This window comes from Macrotis lagotis, unplaced genomic scaffold (genome assembly GCF_037893015.1).
Source record: "Macrotis lagotis isolate mMagLag1 unplaced genomic scaffold, bilby.v1.9.chrom.fasta BILBYCTG032, whole genome shotgun sequence".
NCBI classification, from domain to species: Eukaryota; Metazoa; Chordata; class Mammalia; order Peramelemorphia; family Peramelidae; genus Macrotis; species Macrotis lagotis.
In genome coordinates, this window is record NW_027421939.1 from 385,204 (window position 1) to 409,950 (window position 24,747).

The window sequence follows — 24,747 nt, forward strand, 5'->3', positions numbered from 1 at the left end:
CTGCAGATGGTAACTTCATCCTAACCATTGCTCTTTTAATAGTCATTTTATTTTATTTTTAAAAATTGTTCACTATTTTATTTTATTTCTCCAATTACATTCAAAGAGAGTTTACAGTCTTCATCCATATACACGTTTATGAGTTCCATGATTTTCTATCACCCTCTCTTCCTTCCTTAGTCCCTAAGATGGCCAACAATTTAGTAAATGTTGTATATGCACAATCATTTCTAACTTATTTCCATATTAGTCATGTTGTGACAGAGGAATTGGAATGGGGAGGGGGGGCCAATGAGAAAGAAAGAAAAAAAACATAAAAGAAGTTTTAAAATTTTTAAAAGTTTAAACAAATATGCTTTGCTCTGCATTCAGACTGCAAAGATTTTTCTCTGGATGTGGGTGGCATTTTCCAAAACAGGTCTCTCAGGACTGACTTTGATCACCCTACTGCTGAGAAGAATTGTATCCTTATGGAGCTGATCATCTGATGTTGTTGTTAATATATACAATGGTTCTTTTGGTTCTACTCAATTCACTCAGCATCAATTCATGCAAGTCTTTCCATGTTTCTCAAAAATTTGACCATTCATGATATCTTACAGAATAATAGTACTCTATAAGATTAATCCATACTATATTCAACCACTCCCCAAGTGATGAGTATCCCCTCAATATCTGATTCTTTGACACTAACAAAGAAATGCTATAAAGATTTTTTAAAATGTAGGATTTTCATTTTTTGATCACCTTGTTGGAATATAGAACGAGCAGTGGGTATTGCTGGAGGAAATGATTTGGAAAGCTTTATTTTCCTTTGCACATAGTTCCAAATTCTTGTCCACAATGAATGGATCAAATCACAACTCCATCAACAATGCACTGGTGTTCTCAGACTGGCCAATATGACCAGAAAGGAAAATTATCAATGTTGGAAGGGATGTGGGAAATCTAGGACACTAATGCAGTGTTGGTGGAGCTGTGAACTCATCCGACCTTTCTGGAGAGCACTTTGTAATTATGCCCAAAGGGCAAAAAAAATGTGACTACCCTTTGATCTATCAATACCCTCAAAGCGATTATGAAAAAGGGTAAAAACATCACCTATACAAAAATATTCATAGCAGCTTTGTTTGTGGTGGCAAAGAATTGGAAATAAAGTGAATGCCCTTCAATAGGGGAATCACTTAACAAACTGTGGTATATGTATGTCATGGAACACTACTGTTCCATTAGAAATCCGAAGGGATGGGAATTCAGGGAAGCCTGAAAGAATGTGCATGAATTGATGCTGAGCAAGATGAGCACAACCAGAAAAACATTGTACATCCTAACAGCAATGTGGGGCTGATGATCAACCATTGACTTGCTCATTCCATCAGTGCAACAATCAGGCACAATTCTGGCTATCTGCAATGGAGAATACCATCTGTATCCAGAAAAAAATTGTGGAGTTTGAACAAAGACCAAAGACTATTAACTTCAATTTATGGGAAACAAACCTATATTATAATATATATTTATTATTATTATTACATAATTTTGCTATCTCTTATGCTTTATTTTTTCTTCCTTAGGGATGTGTTTTCTGTCTCATCACATTCAACTTAGATCAATGCATACCATGGCAATGTAAAGACTAACTGAATGCCTTCTGTGGGGGTGGGAGGAAGGAAGCAAGAATGGGGGAAAATTGTAATACCCAAAATAAATAAAATGTTTTCAAAAAAACAAAAAAAAATGCATTGTCATACAAATTTTCTCCAATATTGAACACAATAGTTATTTGTCATCTAGGTCAAACTGATGGATGTGAGGTGGTAGCTTAGAGTTGTTTTAATTTGCATTTCTCTAATCAATAATGATTTGGAGAATGTTTTCATATGACTATAAATAACTTTAATGCCAGGGCATATACTTTGATCATTTATCAGTAGGAGAATGAAATCTTATGAATCTGATTCTATTCTGTATATATTTTTGATATGGGCCTTTTACCTGAAATGCTAGCTGTGAAAGCAGTTTCCCAGTTTTCTGAATTCCTTCTAATCTTGATTGAATGTGTATTATTTGCACAAAATTTTTCAGTTTATAACATTCTCAATCTCTTGTTTGGTCATAAACTTCTCCCCTCTCGATAGATCAGACAGATAGACTATTTCTTAGTTTTCTTAATTGTTCTATGGTATCAGCCTTTATGTCAACCATAGTTTGTTATAGATTGTGATATGTGGGTCTATGCCTTGTTTTTGCCTTGTCCCTTCCTAGTTTTCCCAGAAACTTCTGCAAAATAGTAAATGTTTTTCCCAGAAGTTAGTATCTTTAGATTTATATTGCTAGATATTCCTTCATTCACAATCCTCCAAAAATAAAGTGAAAACTCTTTCATCTGTAAGAGATATTGTCACTTGTATGTATTTACGATATTTTCCTAAAATTCCTAACTCATTCAACTTGGAGGTAGTTTGACAACAGAGTAGATAGAAACAAGAAGATCTAAGAAACTATAAAATACCTTATATGACCGCAACCTCACAACAGTTTTGCGGGATGAGCACTACATATAATTATTTTATAAATGAGGAGCCAGGCTGAGAAAAGTTATGGGACCTGTCCTGGTTTGTACATCTAGCTAAGAGACCATGGATGGATTCAAAGTATTGAAGAAAAATTTAATTGTTAGTCATTGTTATTATTTTTAATTGTTATGATCTTAGAGTATTATTATATATTTCATGAAGCAAAGTACAGATAATCTTGGTAATCTCAGTTCTGGCAGCTCTAAAGAGGTTTATAATTTGATTCCCCCAAATTACAAAAACATCCTATTTATTGTAGAGTTTTGCGTTGATTAAATGGGTAAAAACATTTTAAAATTTCCTAACAAAATACCAGTGTTCAAAAGAAATCAAATACCTCTGTAAATAAAAGAAAATACCACTGAGGTCCTGCTCCATTGACTCACAGTAGAGAAGAGGTGACTTTGGGTGTTCTGAGAGAGTAAGGCTATGGTACTACTTCTGTGGTAGAGCCAGATGGTGGTGTAAAGCTAAGAATTCTGAGAGCTTTTCCTAAAAGAACTTTTCATGAATCCTCTTCACAGACCATGAAGTTACAGGTTCCACAACTCAAGATATCATGGAGGTAGTTTGGTAAAAGTCTGTGTTACCTGGGGTGTGTAGGGGAGTATAACCCAGAGTAGGTAGAAGAGCTAGAAAACTGGAAAAGGAACCTTAGCCAAAATATGGTTCAGGTTGAGGTTAAGCTAACCAACATTGCAGCAGATGAACAGTGAGGATCCCAACACCAGTTCAGCAAATAAAGTTTGAAGCCGGGGAATGCTGGTGCAACAGAAGGGACTGGTTGGGGTTTGTTGATGCAGAGAACAAAGCACTGCATAAGCAATGCACAGACAAATGAAAAACCATGGATCTGATCTGGTCCTCAGCACAAAAAAGCTTGAGATTTTACACCCTGTGCCCTAGGAGGAGGGGTCAACTATAAAAATGAGTAAAAAAAGGGGGGGGGCAGAGGGTACATTTACAATACAAAGCTACAATTCTTGTAGAGATGATAAAAACACAATCTCAGAAGAGGAAAACAGTGACAAATTGTCTACATATTAAGCTGAAAACAGTTTATAAATTGGTCTCAAATCCAAAAAAAGAAGGAATTCAAAAACCAAAGATGAAAGGAAAAAGAAAAATGGAGAAAAGCAATGAGAGCTATGCAGATAATTATGAACATTTGACTGAAGAAATCAACTACTTTAAAAGTAAAAATGACCAACTGGAAAAGTAATTAAATCATCAAAGAGAAAATTTGATCAACTGGAAAGGGAAAGATAAAAACCTAACTGAATAAAATAAAATTCTAAAAATAGAAACAAATGACTCTATGACTCACCACAATTCCATCAAACAAAATCAAAGCCCTGAAAAATAGAAGAGAATGTAAAGTACTTCGTAGAAAAATAACTACTTAAAAATAAATCCAGGAGAGATAATTTATAAATTATTGCTTTATCCACTTCATCTATCTAAAGCTCATATCTAAAAAAAGAGCCTGGACAATATCACTCAGGAAATTATTAAGGAAAACTCTCCTAATATTCTTGAACAAGAAAAAATAATATTTGAAAGAATCTACTGATCACCAAAAAGAAAGAGATCCAAGAATAAAAATTCAAAGGAAAATTTTAGTCAAATTTCAGAATTCTCAGATAAAGGAAAAAATCCTCCAAGTTGTCAAAAGGAAGCAATTTAAATATCAAGATATTATAGACACAATTATACATGACTTACTGAGTATAGCATTGTGGAATATGATATCCTGGAGGGCAAAGGAGCTTGAAATACAATGAAAAATCAATTGCATTGCAAATTTTTATTAAGGATGGACTTCCAAAATAATCTGATAAAAATATTTCAGAACTGAATAGAAAATTCTGAAGTATAAGACTCAAGAGATACATAAAAATGTAAATGAAAAGGGGAAAACATTTCAATTAATAGCATTATGCTGTAAATATCTCTCTTGGGAAGAGAATATTTACAACATTAGAAAATTATATTTCTTTTGGGAGAGGTAAACAAAGCATATGTAGAAGGTATGAGTATATATTGATCATGAAAAAGATGCTTTAGTTGAAATGTTAAGCACATTAGGGTTGAAAATATTTGGAGCAAGTGGACTTAGAGGGTGGGTGTAGGTATAAATGGATTATGAAGTGATTTCAGCTTTACATGATACTTTAGCTTATGAAGACTGAATTTCTATAGAGGCTACTTGAAAAGAGAGCTTGGTATAAATTAATTATAGTTTCATGATGCTTATATGGTTATTGAGCATTGTATTTCAATTGGGGCACTTGAGAGGAGTGTACTTGGAAAGAGGCTGTGGGTATGAAATACCTCTGAGATAATGATGTTTAAAAATCAATCAATCTATCATTTAACCACCAAGAATTGTGCTTCTATCAGAGCAGATAAAAGGATTCCATCTTAAAGTAGTTTGTGGGTGCAAGACAGGTATAAAACAATTAATGCGTGAAAAGAAGGACAATACCAGGAAAATGTGAGGCATCAGAGTATTACACCACATTAACAGACATAAAGACCTATTATGGTAGAGGGAAAGAAGGAGTGTCTGACTACTGAGCAAATCTTACACTCAACAGATGCACCCCAAAGAGGGAGTAACATTTATTCCCAAATGACTTTAAAAATTCATCCTACTAGGAAAGGGAAAGAAAGGGGAAGAAGGAATTGATAAAAAAAAAACTCAAAAGGTAATATAAAAATATAGTTAAAATTAAAGGAAAAGGAGAAAGGGAAATGGAAAGCAGAAAAGCATGATAGAAAGAAGGGCTGCTCAAGAGGCATAAGTCTGAAGAAAATGATTAATGAGGTGGGATAAGGTGAAAGGAAAAAGTATAAAAATTAGAAGAAAGTATGGAGGGAAATACCATAAAGTAATCATGACAGAAAATGGGAAAGGGATGCACTCTTGCATAAAATGGAAGGTGGGTAGCAGAATGAATTAAAAACAAGAATCCTGCAATATGTTGTTCCCAAGAAACATGTGTGAGACTGCGAGAGTGATTGGTTTTTGTCCTCTGTTATTGAATACCAAAATGACATCAAAATGTTTGACACAAATTCCAGTGTGTCCAACTGTGACTGATCAGACTAATACAAGCTCAGAATACTCTAACACAGGTCAGGCACCAGTAATCCATGTGAATGATTGGGATACCTAACCTAAATTTAAGTAAGTTATGTTTTCTTTGAACTACTTCAATTCTGCCGTCCTCATAGAGTGTAACACCCTCACAGAGGAAGGCATGAAATGCCAAGTGGTCCTATGCCATAGCTTTCCATGTTGAACAATTAATTTTAAAGTCTTAAGAGAGAACTTCAGGCTGTCCTAGTATAACTATTTTGACCAAACTGTGAGCTATTGCTCTGTCTGCGTTCTCCATACAATAGTCTTTTGGGCAATTGTTCTCTGGCAATCGAACAATGTGCCCAGCCCATCGTAATTGCTCTCTCTGTAATGATGATGGAATGCTTGGCAGTATAGCTCAAGAAAGGACCTCAGTGTCTGGTATCTTCTCCTGCCAGATGATCTTCAGAATCTTCTTAAGACAATTCACTGCTCCACTCTTACAAACTATGTGTTGCCTCATTTTTCCTTCCAAAGTCACAAAATACTTTTCCTGCCAAGAGAGACCTCTAATTTCATGACAATCATTCTTCTAGTGGTCATTGAAGCAGAGAGATCCACACAGGGAAAAGGGAAAAGGCTACAGCAGAATATATTATACTTCAGCTGAAGTTAAAAAAAAAAAAACTGGGAGTGTAGCAACCCTGATCTCAGACAAAGAAAAAGCAAAAAATAAAAGGGGTAAAAGGCAAAACCAAGATGGCAGCATTAGCTAGCATCTTCCTGGAACTTCTCCCTATTCAACACTAAATGAAGCCTCCAAAGAAGGGAAGAAGATAATAAAGCTGCAGATCCCACCAAAAATAGACAAGATCAAAACAAGTTTTCAATGTTCTGACATTGTGGAGTATCTTCATTGAAGGTCTGTCTCTTCAGGGGAAAAAGGGTAGTAAAACCTAGCTAGGCAGGAGAGCGGGTCAGTAGCTTTTAGCCATAATGCAGTCTAGGTCTGGACAGATTGACAACAGCAGAGGTCCTGGCAGCTAGATAGCAAGCCAGCAGGGAGGCTACCAAGTCCAAATAAAGTCTGAATCCTGTGAATACTGGGATAATAGATGGGGATGGGTTGGGAAATCCATTGCATAGGCGGAACCTGGATATATAAGGAAGGAAATAAACCTCTTTAAAGGCAATATTGGGCTGCATAGGCAACATTTTGGTCAATGACAAGCTAGGGAACAGGCCTCCAACCCCAGCATAAAAAGCTTGGTTCTATACTCCATTTACCCCAATAGCAGACACAAAATCAAAACGAACCGAAGTTAAAAGAGCGCTAATCACAGAAACCTACTATTTGGATGGAAATGATATAAAATCCATCTTAGAAGAACGCAATGAAAAAAATAACCTACTCAATGGAGGCTAAGAATTGGACTCAAATCAAAACCTCACACAAGAGTTTGAACAAAAAATTGAAAAACCAAAAAAAGAGAGGAAGAATAAAAAAGAAAAAAGAAAAAGAAATGAGACCCAAGCAGGAAATTTATGAAAAATTGTCCAAAGAAATCAGCTCCTTTAAAAGTAAAAATAACCAATTGGAAAGTAGAATGTAACTTCAAAAAATGAAATCAACAACTGGAAAGGAAATGCAACTCATTTAAAATTCAAATTGAGCAAGAGGAAAACTCCATGCAACAATTGGAAAAATCCAAATCTCCAAACAATCAACTGGAAAGGGAAAGAGACTCAGTAAAAAAATAAAATCACACAAAAAAACACAAAAATTAACTGAAGCAAATAAACCACTAATAATTAGAACTGGACCAATAGAAACCAAATAATCCATGAGATTACAAGATTACCACAAACAAAGCAAAAAGACTGAAAAAAGTGAAGAAAAATGAAGTACCTTTTAGGAAAAAAACAAACAAACAAACAAAAAAACAAATGACCATGGAGAGAGAATTTATGAATTGTTGGCATACCAGAAAATCTAAATCAAAAAATGAGCCAGAAAAATATCTTTCAGGGAAAAGTGTATAAAACTGCTATACCAAGAAGGCAAAATGGGCATTGAAAGAATACACAGAACTCCTCCAGAAAGTGACACCAGGAGAAAAACTCCAAGGACTATCATAATCAAATTTTAGAATTCTCAAATAAAAGAGCACATCCTGAAAGCAGCAAAAAAGAACTAATTTAAATACAAAGAAAACACAATCAGACTTAGACAGGATTTACCAGCTACAACACTGAAGGACCAGAACATCTGGGATAGCTAGCACACCTCAGAGGGCCGAAGCACCTTGGATTACCACCAAGAAATGACTATCCTGCAAAATTCAGCACATTCTATCAGGCAAAAAAAATGGAGAGCAGGAAAAATGACTTCCAAAATTTCCTGATAAAAAAGACAAGAATGGAAACAGAGAATTAAATCTGCAAATACAAGACTCAAGACTTACATAAAAATGTAAATCAAAAAGGGTTAACAAATGTTAGTCAGGATTATTAAATTGTATACAGCCCTAAGAAGGAAGGTAACACTTGTAACTATTGAGAATTTTATTCTCTTAGCATAGTTAAAGGATTGAATATGGTTGAAGAGATTGAATTTAATGGATATGGGTATGGCTGGTTCTTGTTCTATTGAAAAACACCAAAATGAAATATTTCCATGTTGACACAAATAGTCCAGGTGAAAAGCTGTGGTGTTTATTCTAAACTTATGTGTGCCATGTTTGCTTTGACCTACTTTAACTCTTAGAGATTGTTCATGGAGTTAAGTATATTTTCTATTGAGGGCATCCTGTGTAGCCTTGAGCCAGTGTCTCCCTTAATCTTACAATTAACTGTAAAGTTCCTAAGAGAGACCTTCAGGATGTCCTAGTACTTAGAGTACTTAGAGACTCTGTATTTAATTAAGTCAAAAATGCCTTGAATTTATTAGATCCTTAGAATATTTGTAGTGGCATGAGGGCAGAGAGTGGGAATGTACTTAGAAGAGTTGGACATAAAGAGATTAGGAAGAGATTTTGTTTAAATCCATACAAATTAATGAGAATTTAAGAATTTTGTGGAATGAAAGAGGAATTTTGGAGTATAGGAGAGAAGATGCTTGGGTGCAGAACAAATATTTCATGAAATGATGTGTCTTTGCATGATGCTTTGGCTCCTGAGAACTGTTGTGTCCATGGAGGGTACCTGAAAATTTTATAAGGTAAAGTGATTTTAATTTGATGTGATTCATGATTCTTTAGAAGTATATTAGAATTGTCAAAGAAGAAGCAAGCTTTTACAACTTGCAGATAATATGATGATATACCTAGATCCAGGACATGAGAAAGTCATCTAAAAAAGTGCTTGAAACAATGAACAAATTCAGCAAAGTAGCAGGATATAAACTACGCCTACATAAAACAGCATTTCTTTATATGACCAAAAAAGTCCAAGAGCAAGGGATATGCATTTAAAGTAATAGCTGACAGCATTAAATACTTGGGAATCTACCTCCTAAGATAAACCCAGAAACTGTATGAACACAATAATTACAAAGCACTTGTCATATAAATAAAATCAGATCTAAAAAACTGGTAAAATTTCAGTTGCTCATGGTTGGGTTTAGCTAACATATTAAAAATGACAAATCCACCCAAATTAAATTACTCATTCAATGCCATATCAATGAAACTACCAAATAGCTATTTTTCCAAGGTTAAAAAAAATAGTAACAAAATTCATATGGAACATCAAAAGGTTAAGAACATCAAGCGATCTGAAAAAAAAAATTAAAGGTAGGTAGCCTAGCTCTACCAGATCTTAAAGTCTACTTAAAAGTAACAGTCATCAAAACTTCCTGATTTTGATTAAGAAATAGAGTAATTGGTTCAGTTAAGTGGCACAGTGGACAGAATACAGACCCTGGAGTCAAAAGGACCTGAGTTCAAATCCAGCCTCAGACACTTAATAATTACCTAGCTATGAGACCTTGGGCAAGTCAATTAACCACACTGTCTTACTGAATAAAAAATGGAGTAATAGATAAATGCATTCAGATAGGTTCACAAAAAGCGGTGTAAATGACATTAATGTATATTTGACAAATAATAATCTTATAAATGCATAGACAATTCTCAGGGATAAAAACTCACTATTTGTCAAAAAAAGGCAGGGAAAAATAGAAAACAGAATGGCAAAAACTAAACACAGGCCCACATCTCTGACCTTATATCAAACAGAATTCAAAATGGAGGCATGATTTTGCCATAAAGGCATTATCACAGACTAATTAATAGACCAAAAAATACTCCATCTATGTCAGATCTATAGAATGGAAAGAAATGTATGATCAAACAAGAAATAGAGGACTTTATAAACTGCAAAATGGATGATTTTGATTATATGAAATGAAATAATTTTGAACTAATAAATAAAATCAATGCTTCCAAGATTAGAAGGAAAAAAAATGCTGGGAAATAATTTGCACAACTAGGGCTTCTGATAAAGATCTTATTTCTAATATTTAGAGAACATCATCAAATTTATAATGTTACAAATCATTCCCCAGTTGAAAAAATGGTCAAAGAATTTGAATAGAAAGTTTTCAAATGACAAAATCAAAGCTATATGTAATCATATGAAAAAATGCTTCAAATCATTACTGACTAGAGAAATGCAAATTAAAACAACTATGAGGTTGTACCTTACACATATCATCCTGGTGAAGATGACACAAAGGGAAAGTGAGCAATGTTGGAAAGCTTGTGGGAGGAATGTGTATTAATGCATTGTTGGGGGAGTTGTAAAGTGATCCAACCATCGTGGGGAGCAATATGGAACTATGCCCAAAGAGTAATAAACCTTATCATACCCTATGATCCAGCATTACCAATACTAGGCTTATATAAAGAAGAAATCATAAAATGAAGAAAAGTTCTGGGAATGAACACATTATGGTATATGAATGTTAATGAATACTATTGTTCTATGAGAAACTATGAATGGTCAGACTCTAGGGAAGCATGGAATGAATTACAGGACCTGATGCTGAGCAAAGGGAACAATACCAAGAGAACATTTTACTTATTAACAACAACATAGTGAGTTGATCAACCTTGATGGGTGCAACTGTTTCCAGCAGATCAGAGAGCTAGGACAACCCTAGGAGATCTGCTATAGACAATGCTATCCTCATCTTGAGGAAGAAAAATAAAAAAAAAAAAAAAAAAACCAAAATTGTGCAGAATCTGAATGAACACTATATTCACTTATTTTTTTATTTTTTTAAGTTTTTTGCAATTCAAATGGGGTTAAATGGTTGCCCAAAGCCACACAGCTAGGTAATTATTAAGTGTCTGAAACCGGACTTGAACCCAGGTACTCCTGACTCCAGGGCCAGTGCTTTATTCACTACGCCACGTAGCTGCCCCTATATTCACTTTTTAAAAATTTCTCTTATGCCTTTCTTTCCTACTCATGGTTTTCCTCTTTTTCCTTAATCCTAATTTCACCTAAAGAAAATGACTATTATTTAAACATGTTGAACACAAATGTACATACACAATATTCACCAAACTGCCACTGAGGAGAGAAGGGTGGGAAGAGAGGGTGGAAAATAATTATGTAATTTAAAAAGAATGCATAGGCATGTAGATAAATGTTGAAATACTAATCCTGGGGTGGATAGGTGTCACAGTAGATAGAGTACTGGCCTTGGAATCAGGCGTACCTGAGTTCAAATCCGGCCTCAGACCCTGAATCATTGCCTAGCTGTGTGACTTTGGGTACCACCTAACCGCATTACATTGAAAAAACTTTAAAAATAAAGAAAAGAAAAGAAATACTAATCCTGGGAGACCCTACCTTTTCTCTTTCAGAATTAGATAAACCTAGTCACAAAGGAAACATGAAGAAAGTTAAGAAGCTGAATAAAACTTTAGAAAACTTAGACATAGTAGATCACGGGAAAAAACTGAATAGGGGTAGAAAGGAATATACACTTTTCGCTGCAGGTCATGGCACCTACACAAAACTTGATCATATAATAGGGGATAAAAACCTCACCATCAAGTGCAGAGGCAGAAATATTAAATGCATCATTTTCAGATCTATCCAACAAATTTTAAAAGAATAATGAAAGAATTATGGAGACCAAAGTACAAAAAGCTGACATTGCTCAGATTAAAGCAAAACAATCCTTAGTCTCTGCTATGGAAAGACACATGAATGAAATCACTTTAAAAAGGAAGTAAACGTGGTTTGTATATATCTGAGGTGATTTCTACTACCTAGCTGAACTCTTTTCTCCCCTTAGGGATTAGTGAAACTGATGTGCCACCCCCTTGGTATGAAAAGGGCAGAGCGATTGTTGAGAATCAGGGCTTTTGCTCAGTAGCAGTACACACAGGTCTCTGGAGGGGTCACTTAATTCAAAGAAAAGAAGCCAAAAACAGGGTGGAACTAGGCAGCACAGTGGATAGCAGACTATTCCTGGATTCAGGAGGACCTGAGTTCAAATCCAACCTCAGACTCTTAATAATTACATAGCTGTGTGACCTTGGACAAATCACTTAACCCCACTTCCTTGCATAAAATGAATGCATGAATGAATAAAAAAGAAAGAAAGAAAGAAAGGAGAGAGAGAGAGAGAGAGAGAGAGAGAGAGAGAGAGAGAGAGAAAAGGAAGGAAGAGAGAAAGAAAGAAAGAAAGAAAGAAAGAAAGAAAGAGAAAGAAAGAAAGGAAAAGAAAAGAAGTCAAACATAAAAATAAATTGTTGTTGGTCACCAACTGTATCAGCTCGTCTATTGCAGTCAGATGGATGATATGTCCAAAAATGAAGGACAAAAATCCTTCTTGTTTAATTATGCAATTAGTTTCAAAGATGACATAGTGAATACCTTCAAACTCAAAATTCTTTTGGAAGCAACTGCTTCTTTTTCCCTCTTCTTGCTAAGATCATTCAGAATTCTCTCTTGCAAAGTTCTGGCCCTCTTCTCCTGAGCAAGTTGTCTTAGAGCATCATTTCTCTCCATTTCAACCTAGAGAAAAAAATTTCATAGAGTTTTTAATCCTGTTTTTTTATCAGAAGTCAGCAAAAATATTTCATCTTTAAGTACAATGTAGAAGAATCTGAAGAAAAAAGGTGAATAGCAAAAAAATCTAAGAAAACTAGATTACTGAAAATGAAAAGCAACTGGAATAGAAACAGTTCGATTCATATGCATTGTTACCCACCTGACTCCTATTAGATTTAAGTTAGAGTCAGCTTGATGTCTTTCCTAGTGAGGGAAGCTGCTCTCTCTCTCTAATTATGAGTGGTTCTATTAGTAATTTTATTCTGATATTAACAATAAAGGTGTACATTTTTGCAAATTCTACTATTCTTAGTTCTATCTTAGAGTTAAGCACAATAAGCTTAATCTTTCTTCCACATGACTGTCCCCTTCAAAAACTTGATGACAGTTACTGCGACTCCCTTTTCTCAAGGGTAAAAATATTCATTTACTTTAACCGATCCTTATGTTTCATGGATTCAAGTTCCCTCTTCATTCTGTTTGCCATCTTACTTACTAGCTACTATAATTCTGCAATTGATGAATTGATTATTGACATTCGTAAATGAAGAAGACCATGTCAACAAGGGAATAATGATGTGACATACAAATTATATTGATTAAAGGGAAGGTAATGTTATGCCAAGAGATCCTTCTCACTGTGTCTTCCAGAATTATCTTAACCCAATGGCCTCAGATAAGAAAACTCTCTGTACCAGTGTTGGTTGACAGCTTCTCTGGAATTATAGTCAAAGAGAGATTTTTAGAGCTGTGATGTCAAATAGATTCCCAAATACCAAGTTTCATGGGCACGTTTTGGGGAATTCAACACTTCTCACTTGGGTAAAATGACTTGCCTAGGGTAAAACAGTCAAGATGTATCAGTGGAAGCATTTGAATTCAGGTCTTCTTCGATCTGAATACAGTTCTATCCACAACACCATATTGTGACATATGCTATAAAAAGCACTAGCTGTATCTGCTTTTTAAATGGCTAATTCACCTGTAATTTTGTATTCAAATGCTTTATAATTTGTGAATAAATATTTAAGAGTGATCAAACCCAGTTTACTTATCCTATACTTAAACACTACAGACCTGTTTGCAACAAATAAACAAGAAGAAAGTTAGGAAGGTGAATGAAATCTTAGAAAACTTATATACATACACATATATTTATATGTATACGATAGACCTTTGGAGAATACTTAATGGGGATGGAAAATAATATATATTTTTCTCAGCTGTACATGGCATCTATAATAGAATTGATCATGTATGAATTCAGGCACAAAAACCTTATAATCAAATGCTGTAAGGAAGAAATGATAAATACATACTTTTCAGACCAAGATGTACTAAAAACTACCAGTAATTAAGGGTCATGGAAAGATAAACTGAAAACTTGTTGGAAATTAAATAATTTCATCTTAAATAATGGATGGATCGAATATAAAATAGAAATAATCAATAATTTTATCCAAGAAAAAGATAAAAATGAGTCGTCATACCAAAATTTATGGGATGCAGACAAGGCAGTTTTGGGGGACACTGTTATCTCCAAATGCGTGTATTAATAAATAGAGGAAGAGCAGATCAGGGAAATGGGTATGCAACTAAAAAAGCTCGAAAAAGAATGAATTAAAGATCTCCACTTAAATAGCAAATTAGAAATTGTGCATATCAAGGGAGATAGTAATAAAATGAAAGCAAGAAAACAATCTCATGAATAAAATAAAGAGTTGATTTTATGAAAAAGCCAAAGCCAATAAAATAGATAAACCTTCAGTTAATCTGACTGAAAAAAAGAAAAATGACCAAATTGCCAGTTCCAAAAATGAAAAGGGTGAACTAATTAACCAACAATGAGGAGGAAATTAAAGAGACACTTTGAAACTACTTTGCCAAACTGTATGCCAATAAATTGGATAACCTGAGTGAAAAGGATGAATATTTACAAAAACACAAACTGCCCAGATTAACTGAAGAAATAAATCACTTAAATAACCGCATTTCAGAAAAAGAAATTGAAAAAACAAACATTAATAGACTCCCTAAGAAAAAGTCTCCAGATTCAGAAGGACTCACATTAAATTCTTAGGAATCTGTCTTCCAAGAAAAACTCAGAAATAGTATGAACATAATTATAAAGTATTTCTCATCCAAATAACGTGAGATCTAAATGGAAAATGTCAATTGCAATTGTTAGGTTGAGCTAATATAATAAAATTTTTACCTGAATTAAATTACTTATTCAATGCAATACCAATCAAACTACCAAATAACTATTTTACCAAGCTAGAAAAAAATAGTACCAAAATTCATCTGGAGCAAGAAAAGGTCAAGAATAGCAATGCTATTGATGAAACATATGTAAAGGAAGGTGGCCTAGCTCCAGCAGAACTGAGGCAACAGGCATCAAAATTGCCTGGTACTTAGAAAATGTTGAAAAGAAACCGTAGTAAATGACTACAGAAATCTACTGTTTGAGAAACCTAAACACATTTGTTTCTGGGATAAGAACTCACCATTTGACATAAATTTTTGAGAAATCTGGAAAACAGTAAGGCAAAAATGAGGCACTGAACCACATTCTCACACTTTATACCAAAATAAGGACAAATTGGGTACAGGATTTAAAAATAAATGGTGACATCAAAATAATTTAATAGACCAAGAAATATTCTAGCAGATCTATGGAAAGGAGATAAATTTTCCACCAATCTAGAATTAGAGTATGTTAGAAACTGAAAAAAGAATGATTTTGACTATAATTAATTCAAAAGGTTTTGCACTCATATAATCAATGCTGCTAAAATTAGAAGAAAAGCAAAAAGCTGGAAACAACCTTCAAAACTAGGAGTTCTGACAAAAATTTCATTTCTAAAATAAATAGAGAATCAAATCAAATTTTAAAGTTACAAGTCATTCCCTAACTGATGAGTGATCAAAGGATATGAATAGACAGTTTTCAAATGAAGAAATTAAAGCTATAATCATATGAAAAATTCACCACATCGTAATTGATTACAGAAATGCATATTAAAATAGCCATGAATTCATCACTTCGCACCTATGAGATTGGCCAAGATGAGAAAAGGGGAAAAAGAGCCATGTTGGAGAGGTCATGAGGGGATTGGGACATTGATACATTCTCCATGCTGGAGAGCAATATTGAAACATAATCCAAAGACCAATAAAAATGTTAATTCCCTTTGATAATTTGATAGCAGTTACTCTTCTAGGTCTACATCCAGGATAAATTATTACAAAACAAGCAAAAACAATGAGAAAAGTCCCATATGTTTCAAAGTTTTCAAAGCAGCTGTTTTAGTAGCCGCAAAGAATTGTAAACTGAAGGGAACCATCAATTGAGGAATGGCTAAACAATTTATGGTATATGAAAACTATGGAGTATTATTGTTCTATATATAAAATGTAAGTAGAGAAGCATGAAATGAGTTACAGGGTCTGATGCTAACCAAAGGGAACAACAGCAAGAGAACAATGTACACATTAACAATTATTGTAAGATGATCAACCTTGATGGATGCAGCTCCTCTCAGCAGTTCAGAGAGCTAGGACAACGACATTAGATGGGCCATGGACAATACTATCCCCATCCAGAGGAAGAAAACCAGAGCAAAACAAATTTTTTAGAAAGCAACTCATCAGAATGCAAAAAACACTTAATAATTATCTCTTTTGTATCTCTTTTTCCGTAATCCTAATTGCTCATACTGACAATGAGTGATCTCTAAACATGATTTTCGAAAATACATATGTACAATGCTAAATGTGGGAAGGGAGGGTGGAAGGAAGTAAGGAATTTTGTAACTTAATATTATACATGTGCATATAAGATGAAAAAAATAGAGATGTTATTTAAAAAAATTTCCTATTTACCTGTTTCAAATAACTTTTAATTGGTGTCAGTTCCATGTCCAAAGAGCTAGGAGAGCTTTCCAGTTGTTGTCTTAGCTCCATTTCTTTATTATATGGGGTTTTTTTTCTTCCTGATTGTTTCTTTAGGTTTTTAAATAGTATTTCTGCATTCAATCTCTTTTCTTCCTCTTGTTTCAGTGCAAACCTAGATTAAATTATTTGTTTAAAGTCACTGCTCAGTAGCGATAAGGACTATTATACCAGTCATTTCACCTCTAAAGCAGGGGTAAGGGACCCTCCAGTCTCCATACTGCTGAGGCAATCACAGGAGGGACCCCAAATTCATTAAATCTGAACATTTTTCAGCCACATGAATCAAAACCTGACCAAAAATAGCCCATGAGTGATACAAACATCCAACTGGCCCTTGGAAGAAGAAAGGTCTGAGTCAAATTTATAAAAATACAATTCATTTCTCAATTGAAAAATAGTCAAAAGACATAAATAAGCATTTTGCAGATGAAGGAATTTAAGTTATCTATAGTCATATGAAAATGCTTTAAATAATTATTAGAGAAATGCAAATTTAAGCAAATCTGAGGTATCACCTGTTAAATATGAGATTGGCTAAAATGACAAAAAAGGAAAATTTTCAACAGTGGAAACAATGTGGAAAAGCTGGCACACTGGTGCACTATTGATGAAGTTGTGAGCAGCTCTGATCATTCTGCAGAGTAATTTGGAGCTATGTGAAGAAAAGTGTTTACACTATTTGATCCAGCAATATTAACATCAGGTTTGTATCCCAGAGAGATCATAAAAAGACTCACATGTACAAAAAATATTTGTAACACTTCTTTTTGTAGTGACAAATACTTGGAAATTGAGGGAACTCCCAATAATTAGTGATTGGATGAGCAAATTATGGTACATGAAAGTGATGGAGTATTCGTATCGTGTAAGAAATCATAAGAGGGTAGACCAGAAAAGCCTTTAAAGTCTAGCATGTGTTGATGTCAAGTGTAGTGAGCAGAGCCAGGCAAATACTGTAGACATTGACAGAACGATTGTATGATGATGCACTTAGCTCCTCTCAGCATTATATTAATCGAAGACAATTATAAAAATTTTCTTGGAAGATGCCAAGCACATCCAGTGGAAAAAAATTATGGAATCACAAGCAACAACAGGAAACAATTTAAAGACAAAGGAAACACAATCAGACTCATACAGGACCTATCAGCCTTAACACTGAAGGACGGAGGGACCTTGGATTCAAACCAATAATTTATTACCCTACAAAATTCAGCATATACTGTTGTGAGAAAAGATTGATGTTCAACAGAATAGAGGGTTTCCAAAATTTCCTGACAATGAAGAACAGAACTTAACAGAGAATTCAATCCCTGGATACATGAGTCAAGAGATGCATAAAAAGGAAAGGGGAAGGGAAAAAACATGAAAAAAAAACAAAACATGTTAGTCAAGACCATTAAACTGAATAGAGATGTAAAAGGTATAAATAACACTTGTAACTCTTGAAGACTGTGTTTCTCTTAGCATAAATAAAGGGTTGAATATAATTGAATATATTGGATTTAGAGGATAGGGGAATGGTTGGGTTTTGTCTTTCCATTGAAGAAGATCAAGATGACATCACTATTTTTGGGACAAGAAGCCCTGATGAAAAGTAGGTTGCCTACTCTAAATTTAAGTGTTTCAGTTTTCTTTGACATATGTTAATTCTGCTGGGCTCAAGAAGCTTAAAACTTTTCCCAATGAGGCCATCCCTAAGCTAGGTGATTCTGAGTCAGTGCCTTCCATACCTTACTTTCAATAGTAAAGCAAAGTAATGGGGTTGAATGACACAGTTAGGTAATTATTAAGTGTCTGAGGTCAGATTTGAACTCAGGTCCCCCTGGTTCCAGGGCTGGTGCTCTATTCACTGTGCCACCTAGCCTCCCCAAATAAAACATTCTTAGGAGACCATCAGAGTGTACCAGTACAAGATTCTATGGTTTATTAAATCAGGGATAAGATTTGATCTCTATTTACTTGACAAGGTGTTAAGTACCATGGGTGGGGAGTTGGTGAAGCAGGGAAGGAAGTGTGGGAGAAAGGGGACTGGGAACAAATGGTTCCTGAAATGATTTGACTTTGAATGATATTTTGACTCATGATGATTGTGTATCCTTAGAGGGTACTTCAAAAGGGGGTAAAATTAAAAAATGATCATAATTTGTTGTAATTCAAGACTCTTGAGAAATGTACTTCTAATGAGACAGAAGAGGGATGGGAAATTGTGGTGGTACTTTGACAGCAATTTGAGCTTATCAAGAAATCAATTCAGCTGGGTCTGATGATACTTGATTAATAGTACTTAGTTGATAAATCACAATAGATGAAGAGGCACAAAGATAATATTTTTAGAGGGAAACAAGGGAGGGTGTGGACACTGAATAAATTCAATTAAGCAGATTTGATCCAGAGAGAGAATCAGATACACTCCAACTTGGGTTTAATATCCTACTCTAAAGGGAAGGTGTGTGGGGAGTGGGACGAGGGAAGGGAAAGAAAGATGAGGGAAGAAGGGACTGATAAACGGGAAGAAGTTATTAGTGAAAAAAACTGAAAATTAAATTTTAAAAGACAAGATAAAGGGAAAAGGGGTTAAAACTTTGGTGAGGAGGAATAAGAGGAAAGGAAAGAGAAAAATATAAATGGGGAAGGGTGGCATGTAGGGAAAGACAGAATTAGTCAGCTTTACTGTAAATGTGAATGGTGTGAACTGTCTGATCAAACAAAAGTAGATAACAGAGTGGATTAAAAACCAGAATGTCACCAGAGACACATTTGAAACAGAGACATACACACAGAGTAAAGGTAAAAAGATGGAGCAAAGTATATTATGCTTCAACTGAAGTAAAACAAAATCAGATAATGCAAAAGCAAAAATTGATCTCATTAAAAGAGAAAAGTATGGAATCTACATCTTCTTTAAAGGTACCATAGGTAATAAGTTATATTCTTATTGAACATGTATACCCCTGGTAAATAGCATCCAAATTCCTACTGGAAAAACTGAGTGAATTACAAGACATAGACAGGAAAAACTTTAATAATGGGGAACCTCAATGTGCCTCACTCAGAATGATCTAAATCCAAGTGCAAAATAAACAAGAAGGAAGTTAAGAAAGGAAATCAAATCTTAGAAAACTTAAGATACGATAGAGCTCTGGCAAAAACTTAATCGGGACAGAAAAGAATATACCATCTTCTCTGCAGTACATGGCAACTATATCAAAACTGACCATGTATTAGGGCATTAAAAACTCAAAATCAAATATGTAGAAAGGCAGAAATAATAAATGACAAGAGAACAATAAACACATCAACATCAGTATTGTGAGATGAACAAACTTGATGGAAGCAGCTCCTCTCAATAGTTCAGAACGTTGGACAAGAGTTTTAGACTAGCTATGGAAAATGTTATCCCCATGCAGAGAAGAAAAAAAAAAAAACAACCTTTCAGGAATCTGATGAATTCTTTAGAAAAAAGTATCTCTTTCCCTTAATACTAAATCTTCATACTGGAATAGTCTCTGAGGACACATACAAAGGTAAAAACACCAGTCCCTACCCTTAAGGTGTTTACTTTCTAACTGGGGAAATAACATGTAGATAAACAGTACATAGAAGTTATATACAAAACAGCTGGAAGGTAGTGTTAGGAAAGAAGGCACTTGTAGCTAGAGGGACTGAGAAATGACAAAGAGCAGATTTCAGACAAACCTGGAAAAATTTACTTGAATTGAAGCAAGGTGAACCTAAAAGAACCAGAAAAATGTTGTGCACAGCAACAGGTATACTGGTCAACTATAAATAGCTTAACTCTTCTCTGCAATATGGAAATCCAAAAAATTTACAATAGACTCATGATGGAAAATGCTATTCACGTCCAAAGAAAGTACTCACTGATTTGAGTTGAAAGCAGATCACAGCTAACTATTTTCACTTTATTTTTATGCATATTTCCTTATTGTTTATTTCTTCTCTCAAAACGTGACTAATATGGAAATATGGATTACAGGATTGCACACATAAAACCTACATAAATTTGGTAGTCATTTTAGAGAGAAGGAAGGGGAAGAAGGAATGAATGACATCAAAATTTTTAAAGGATGAATTTCCAAAATTGTCTTTGTATATCTTAATCATAAAAAGAAAGAATAAATGTCAGTCTGTACAGTTCGATTCTAGAGTAGGAGGATAGGAGAAAAGTATGAGAAAATTTGAAAGCAAGAAGGTGACAGGATATAAAAGTTTTGAATGAAAAGTTTTTATTTGATCTTGCACGTGATAGGGAGCCACTACAGTTTATTGAGCAGGAGAAATGACAGGATAAGATAAGTCTGTGAAAAATCACTTTGATAGCTGAGTGAAGAATGGATTGGTGTTTGGAAGATCTTAAACCAGACAAAGAAATCTGAAGACCTGTACCAGTCGATGGTGTAAATGACAGTGGAGCTTAGAGACACAAATGGACATAGCTGAGAGAATTTGTCATCAGATTGAATATGAGGAGTAAAATGGAGGAGTTAAGGATGTCATCAAGGTTGTAGTTATGTGAGAATGTGAGGGAGGTAGTGTCCTTGAAATTAATAGGGATATTGAAAAGAAGAGAGCTTGCAAATAAATGCCTTTTTGAGTGAAAAACAACTATTGTTCAAAAAGTAACATCATGTAGTAATAATGGACACTCATTGAAAATTATTCCAAATAGGAAGATGGATCATACTCTATAGTGGAAAAAAAAGGATTATATAGGCTTCATTATACTATTATTTTAAAGATATGTCACTTTTGCCTACCTAATCCTCACATCCTCTGTCACAATGTTACAATACTAGAGAAATATTTTCAAATGTTTGTCCAAACTTGTGAATTCCATACCTGATGCTACAGAGTTCTCTGTCCCGTTCATGTTTTTGATTCTCTAGCTGGAATAGCTGGGATTTCATTGCTTTAGTTTCTGATAATTTTTCCTGTAGTCTGATAACCGTGTTTTCTAAACTCTTAACTTTTTCTGTGAGTAATATACAATGTACATTCTTAAGTTTTACTGATCGTTCATATTTAAGAATTATGTCCTTAATTTGCAAAAGCTTAATGGAATCTGTACAGAGAAAATCACAAGGAAATAAAAAATTAACATTTTAAAATCTGCAGAACAGTACCAATAGTCTTGGAATTCAAAAACTCACATATAAATCCAAAGTACATAAAACAATATATTATTTTGTCAGTATATAGAATTTTTCTAATTTTTTTTATGTTTAAATCCCCCCCAGCTAAATGTAAATGTAAATTTCAACATTTATTTCTAAAATCTCAAGTTCCAAATTCTCTTCCTTTCTACCATCCTTTTCCCCATTGAGAACGTAAATTACTTTTTGTAGGTTAAAAATGTATAGCTATATGACAATAGTCATATGTAAAAATAAACATATAACCCTCCACAGAGACAGAACCACAAGAAAAACAAAATGAGAAAAATATGTAGTATGCTTCAGTCTGTTTTCAGACACCATCAGATAGATAGTATTCTTTATCTTAAGTTCTACAGAGAATTTTTTTACAAATATTTTCCCCTACATTTGCTATTGCTATCTATATTTCTCTAAATCCTATTCCCCAACCCTGTTCATTCTATTCTTTCTTTCCTTTCACCCCTTCCTTCCTCAACAGTGTGTTGTATGTGACTACCCTCTCATGATCTTCTTGCTTGTCTATAACCTACACATAAGTTATATACTTTGAGTCACTTCTGATGAGAGTAAGGCTCACACACCCCATTGCAAAAAATATTTTGCCTCTTATATAAAATAACTTATCCCATTCTACCTTTCTCTGACCTTTCTCCCCATTAACTTCATTTTTAACAATATCTTATACCTTCAAATTCAACTCCCTCCTATGCCATGTCTATCTATGTCCTTCAAACTGCGTTAATAGTTGAGGTCCATTTAAGTTAACAGTACCATTGTCCAATGCAGAAATACAAGCAGTTCCACATCATTAAGTCCCACATGATTTGCTCTTCCTGTATCTATAGTACACCTGAGTCTTATACTTGAAGTTCAACTTTAGAAAGGATTCAAAGTCCCCTATTTCACTGAATATCCATCTTTTACCCTGAAAAAAAGGATGTTCAGTTTTGCTGGGTAGTTGATTTGTGGTTATAATCCAAGTCGTTTTGCTACTTTTTTGCCTTCCACAATATCATATTTGAAGCACTACAAGACCTTAATATAGACGTTGCTAATGTTGTGCTACCCTGACTTAGCCACCCCCTTCTAAGATATCTAATTGAGAAGTTATTTCATTGTTTTGTAGGTTCTATCTGTTTAGAGGCTTCTTTCAAAGATGTTTTGGAAAAAGCTCCAGGAGCTTTCTAGCTTCATGCCACCATCATGGCTGTCTACTAGATATTTTTCCTTCACATTACTTAATTAAAAAAAAAAAAACTGGGGCAGTTAGGTGGCACAGTGGATAGCTCACAAGCCCTGGAGTCAGGAGTACCTGAGTTCAAATCCAACTTCACTTAATGATTACCGAGCTATGTGGCCTTGGGCAAGACACTTAATCCCATTGCCTTCCAAAAAAAAAAAAAAAAACCCTAAAAACCCCAAGTATTTGAAACCCTTGTATTCTTCATAATACTAGAAAATTTATATGTCAAAACTAAACATTCTAATGTATATTCTGGCAGAGATAAATGAGATTGATACAATGGAATACACATTTAATGTCCATATGTGGAAGGATGCTGAATTATTTTATAATTAAAAAAATGCTTTACCCAAATTAATTAAATTTAAATCCTACTTCTTCTTTAGAGACTTACCAAGTAAAACTGTATGAAACATTCATACAATAACCTCCATCTTCATTTATCACTGCCTAGACTTCTGGCAACTTTAACTAAAATATAATTGAGCTACTGGAGGAAAGTTTTAAAAAACCTCTGAGTATTAAGGAAAATAACATCTACAAAATTCGCCCTTTATAAAGCAAAAGGATACATAGCCAAATTTTGTCATAATCCAAGAAATATATATATATATATATTTTATGGATTCAGCAGATTTTGTAATCTGATTTCTCCCAGGCACTCTCAAATTTTCATATATTTCATTTTGTAGTGAAATTGAAGCAATTAAGGATATGGGGGTAAGAATGGAACTGCTAGAGTAACAAACACTAAATGAAGTGGGCAGCGAAGGTGATAAAGAGGGAAATCATATGTTCAAAGATTCAAAGCAAAAGAAGGAGGGTTTGTTGAGATTCACATGGTTAATAAGGGTCTAAGTCAGAACTTGAACCTAATATTCATAATATGTCTAGTAACTAACCTGACAATCTGACAGAAGAATTGCATAAAGTAGGCAGAATATCAGATTTTGACATTTTCTTCTGACATTTTAGTAAAAGTAAGTTATTATTTAGGTCATTCTTTTTTGAAAGGGATCACTTTCTAATATCTTTATGAATCTCCCCCTGAACTTCTTTTAAAAGGTTCTCTGTTAACAACCAAGTAAAATTCTTCTACCCTATCCTACCATTTTATAATGCTGCTAGGTAAGGCATTTTATACTTAAAATAGTTCTAAGTTGGCATAATTCATCTGTATAAACAAAACCAGGACCACTACAATACCTTACCTTTCCATATATACTTCTTATTGCTAAAGATTATCCATAAAGCTGGATTTGTCATTTTCTTGACAATATTATTGTCATTTTGTTATCATTTTGTTCAAAATACCAATGCCTGAAATGCTGGCTCCATTCCACTGTACTCCCATGATCTACACCCCCTGAATTAATTCCCACCTTTTAAAATTCAACTCAACTACCTTCACAAACAGGCTCTTGATTCTTAAAAGTACATATTCTTTTCCATTTTGTACATCACATAGTAATATAATTCTATTCCTCATGTATTTATGTATTTTTTAATATTAGATTTTAATATTAGCTCTCTCATAATATTACCTCCCTGGTGGACTACATACTCAAGGAAGACAAGGACTGTGCCATATCGGACTTTGTGTATTTGGAACACACTAGATCCTCATTGCTT

At 34.2% G+C, this 24,747-nt stretch overlaps 1 protein-coding gene across 11 annotated transcripts in view; it reads right to left on the reverse strand.

Annotated features, from left to right (window-relative positions):
• LOC141504033 (uncharacterized) overlaps nucleotides 1-24,747 on the reverse strand; it is a 101,412-nt gene that overhangs the window by 10,037 nt on the left and 66,628 nt on the right. For 9 of the 11 annotated variants that reach the window (XM_074208871.1, XM_074208875.1, XM_074208870.1 and 6 more), the window contains 3 exons: nucleotides 21,556-21,778; nucleotides 16,624-16,807; nucleotides 12,562-12,702 (listed from right to left, as the gene is read on the reverse strand). In XM_074208871.1, the coding sequence (XP_074064972.1) occupies nucleotides 12,562-12,702; nucleotides 16,624-16,807; nucleotides 21,556-21,778 (548 nt within the window). The remainder of the gene's footprint in view (nucleotides 1-12,561; nucleotides 12,703-16,623; nucleotides 16,808-21,555; nucleotides 21,779-24,747) is intronic. The other 2 variants (XM_074208872.1, XM_074208878.1) reach the window with 2 other exon arrangements.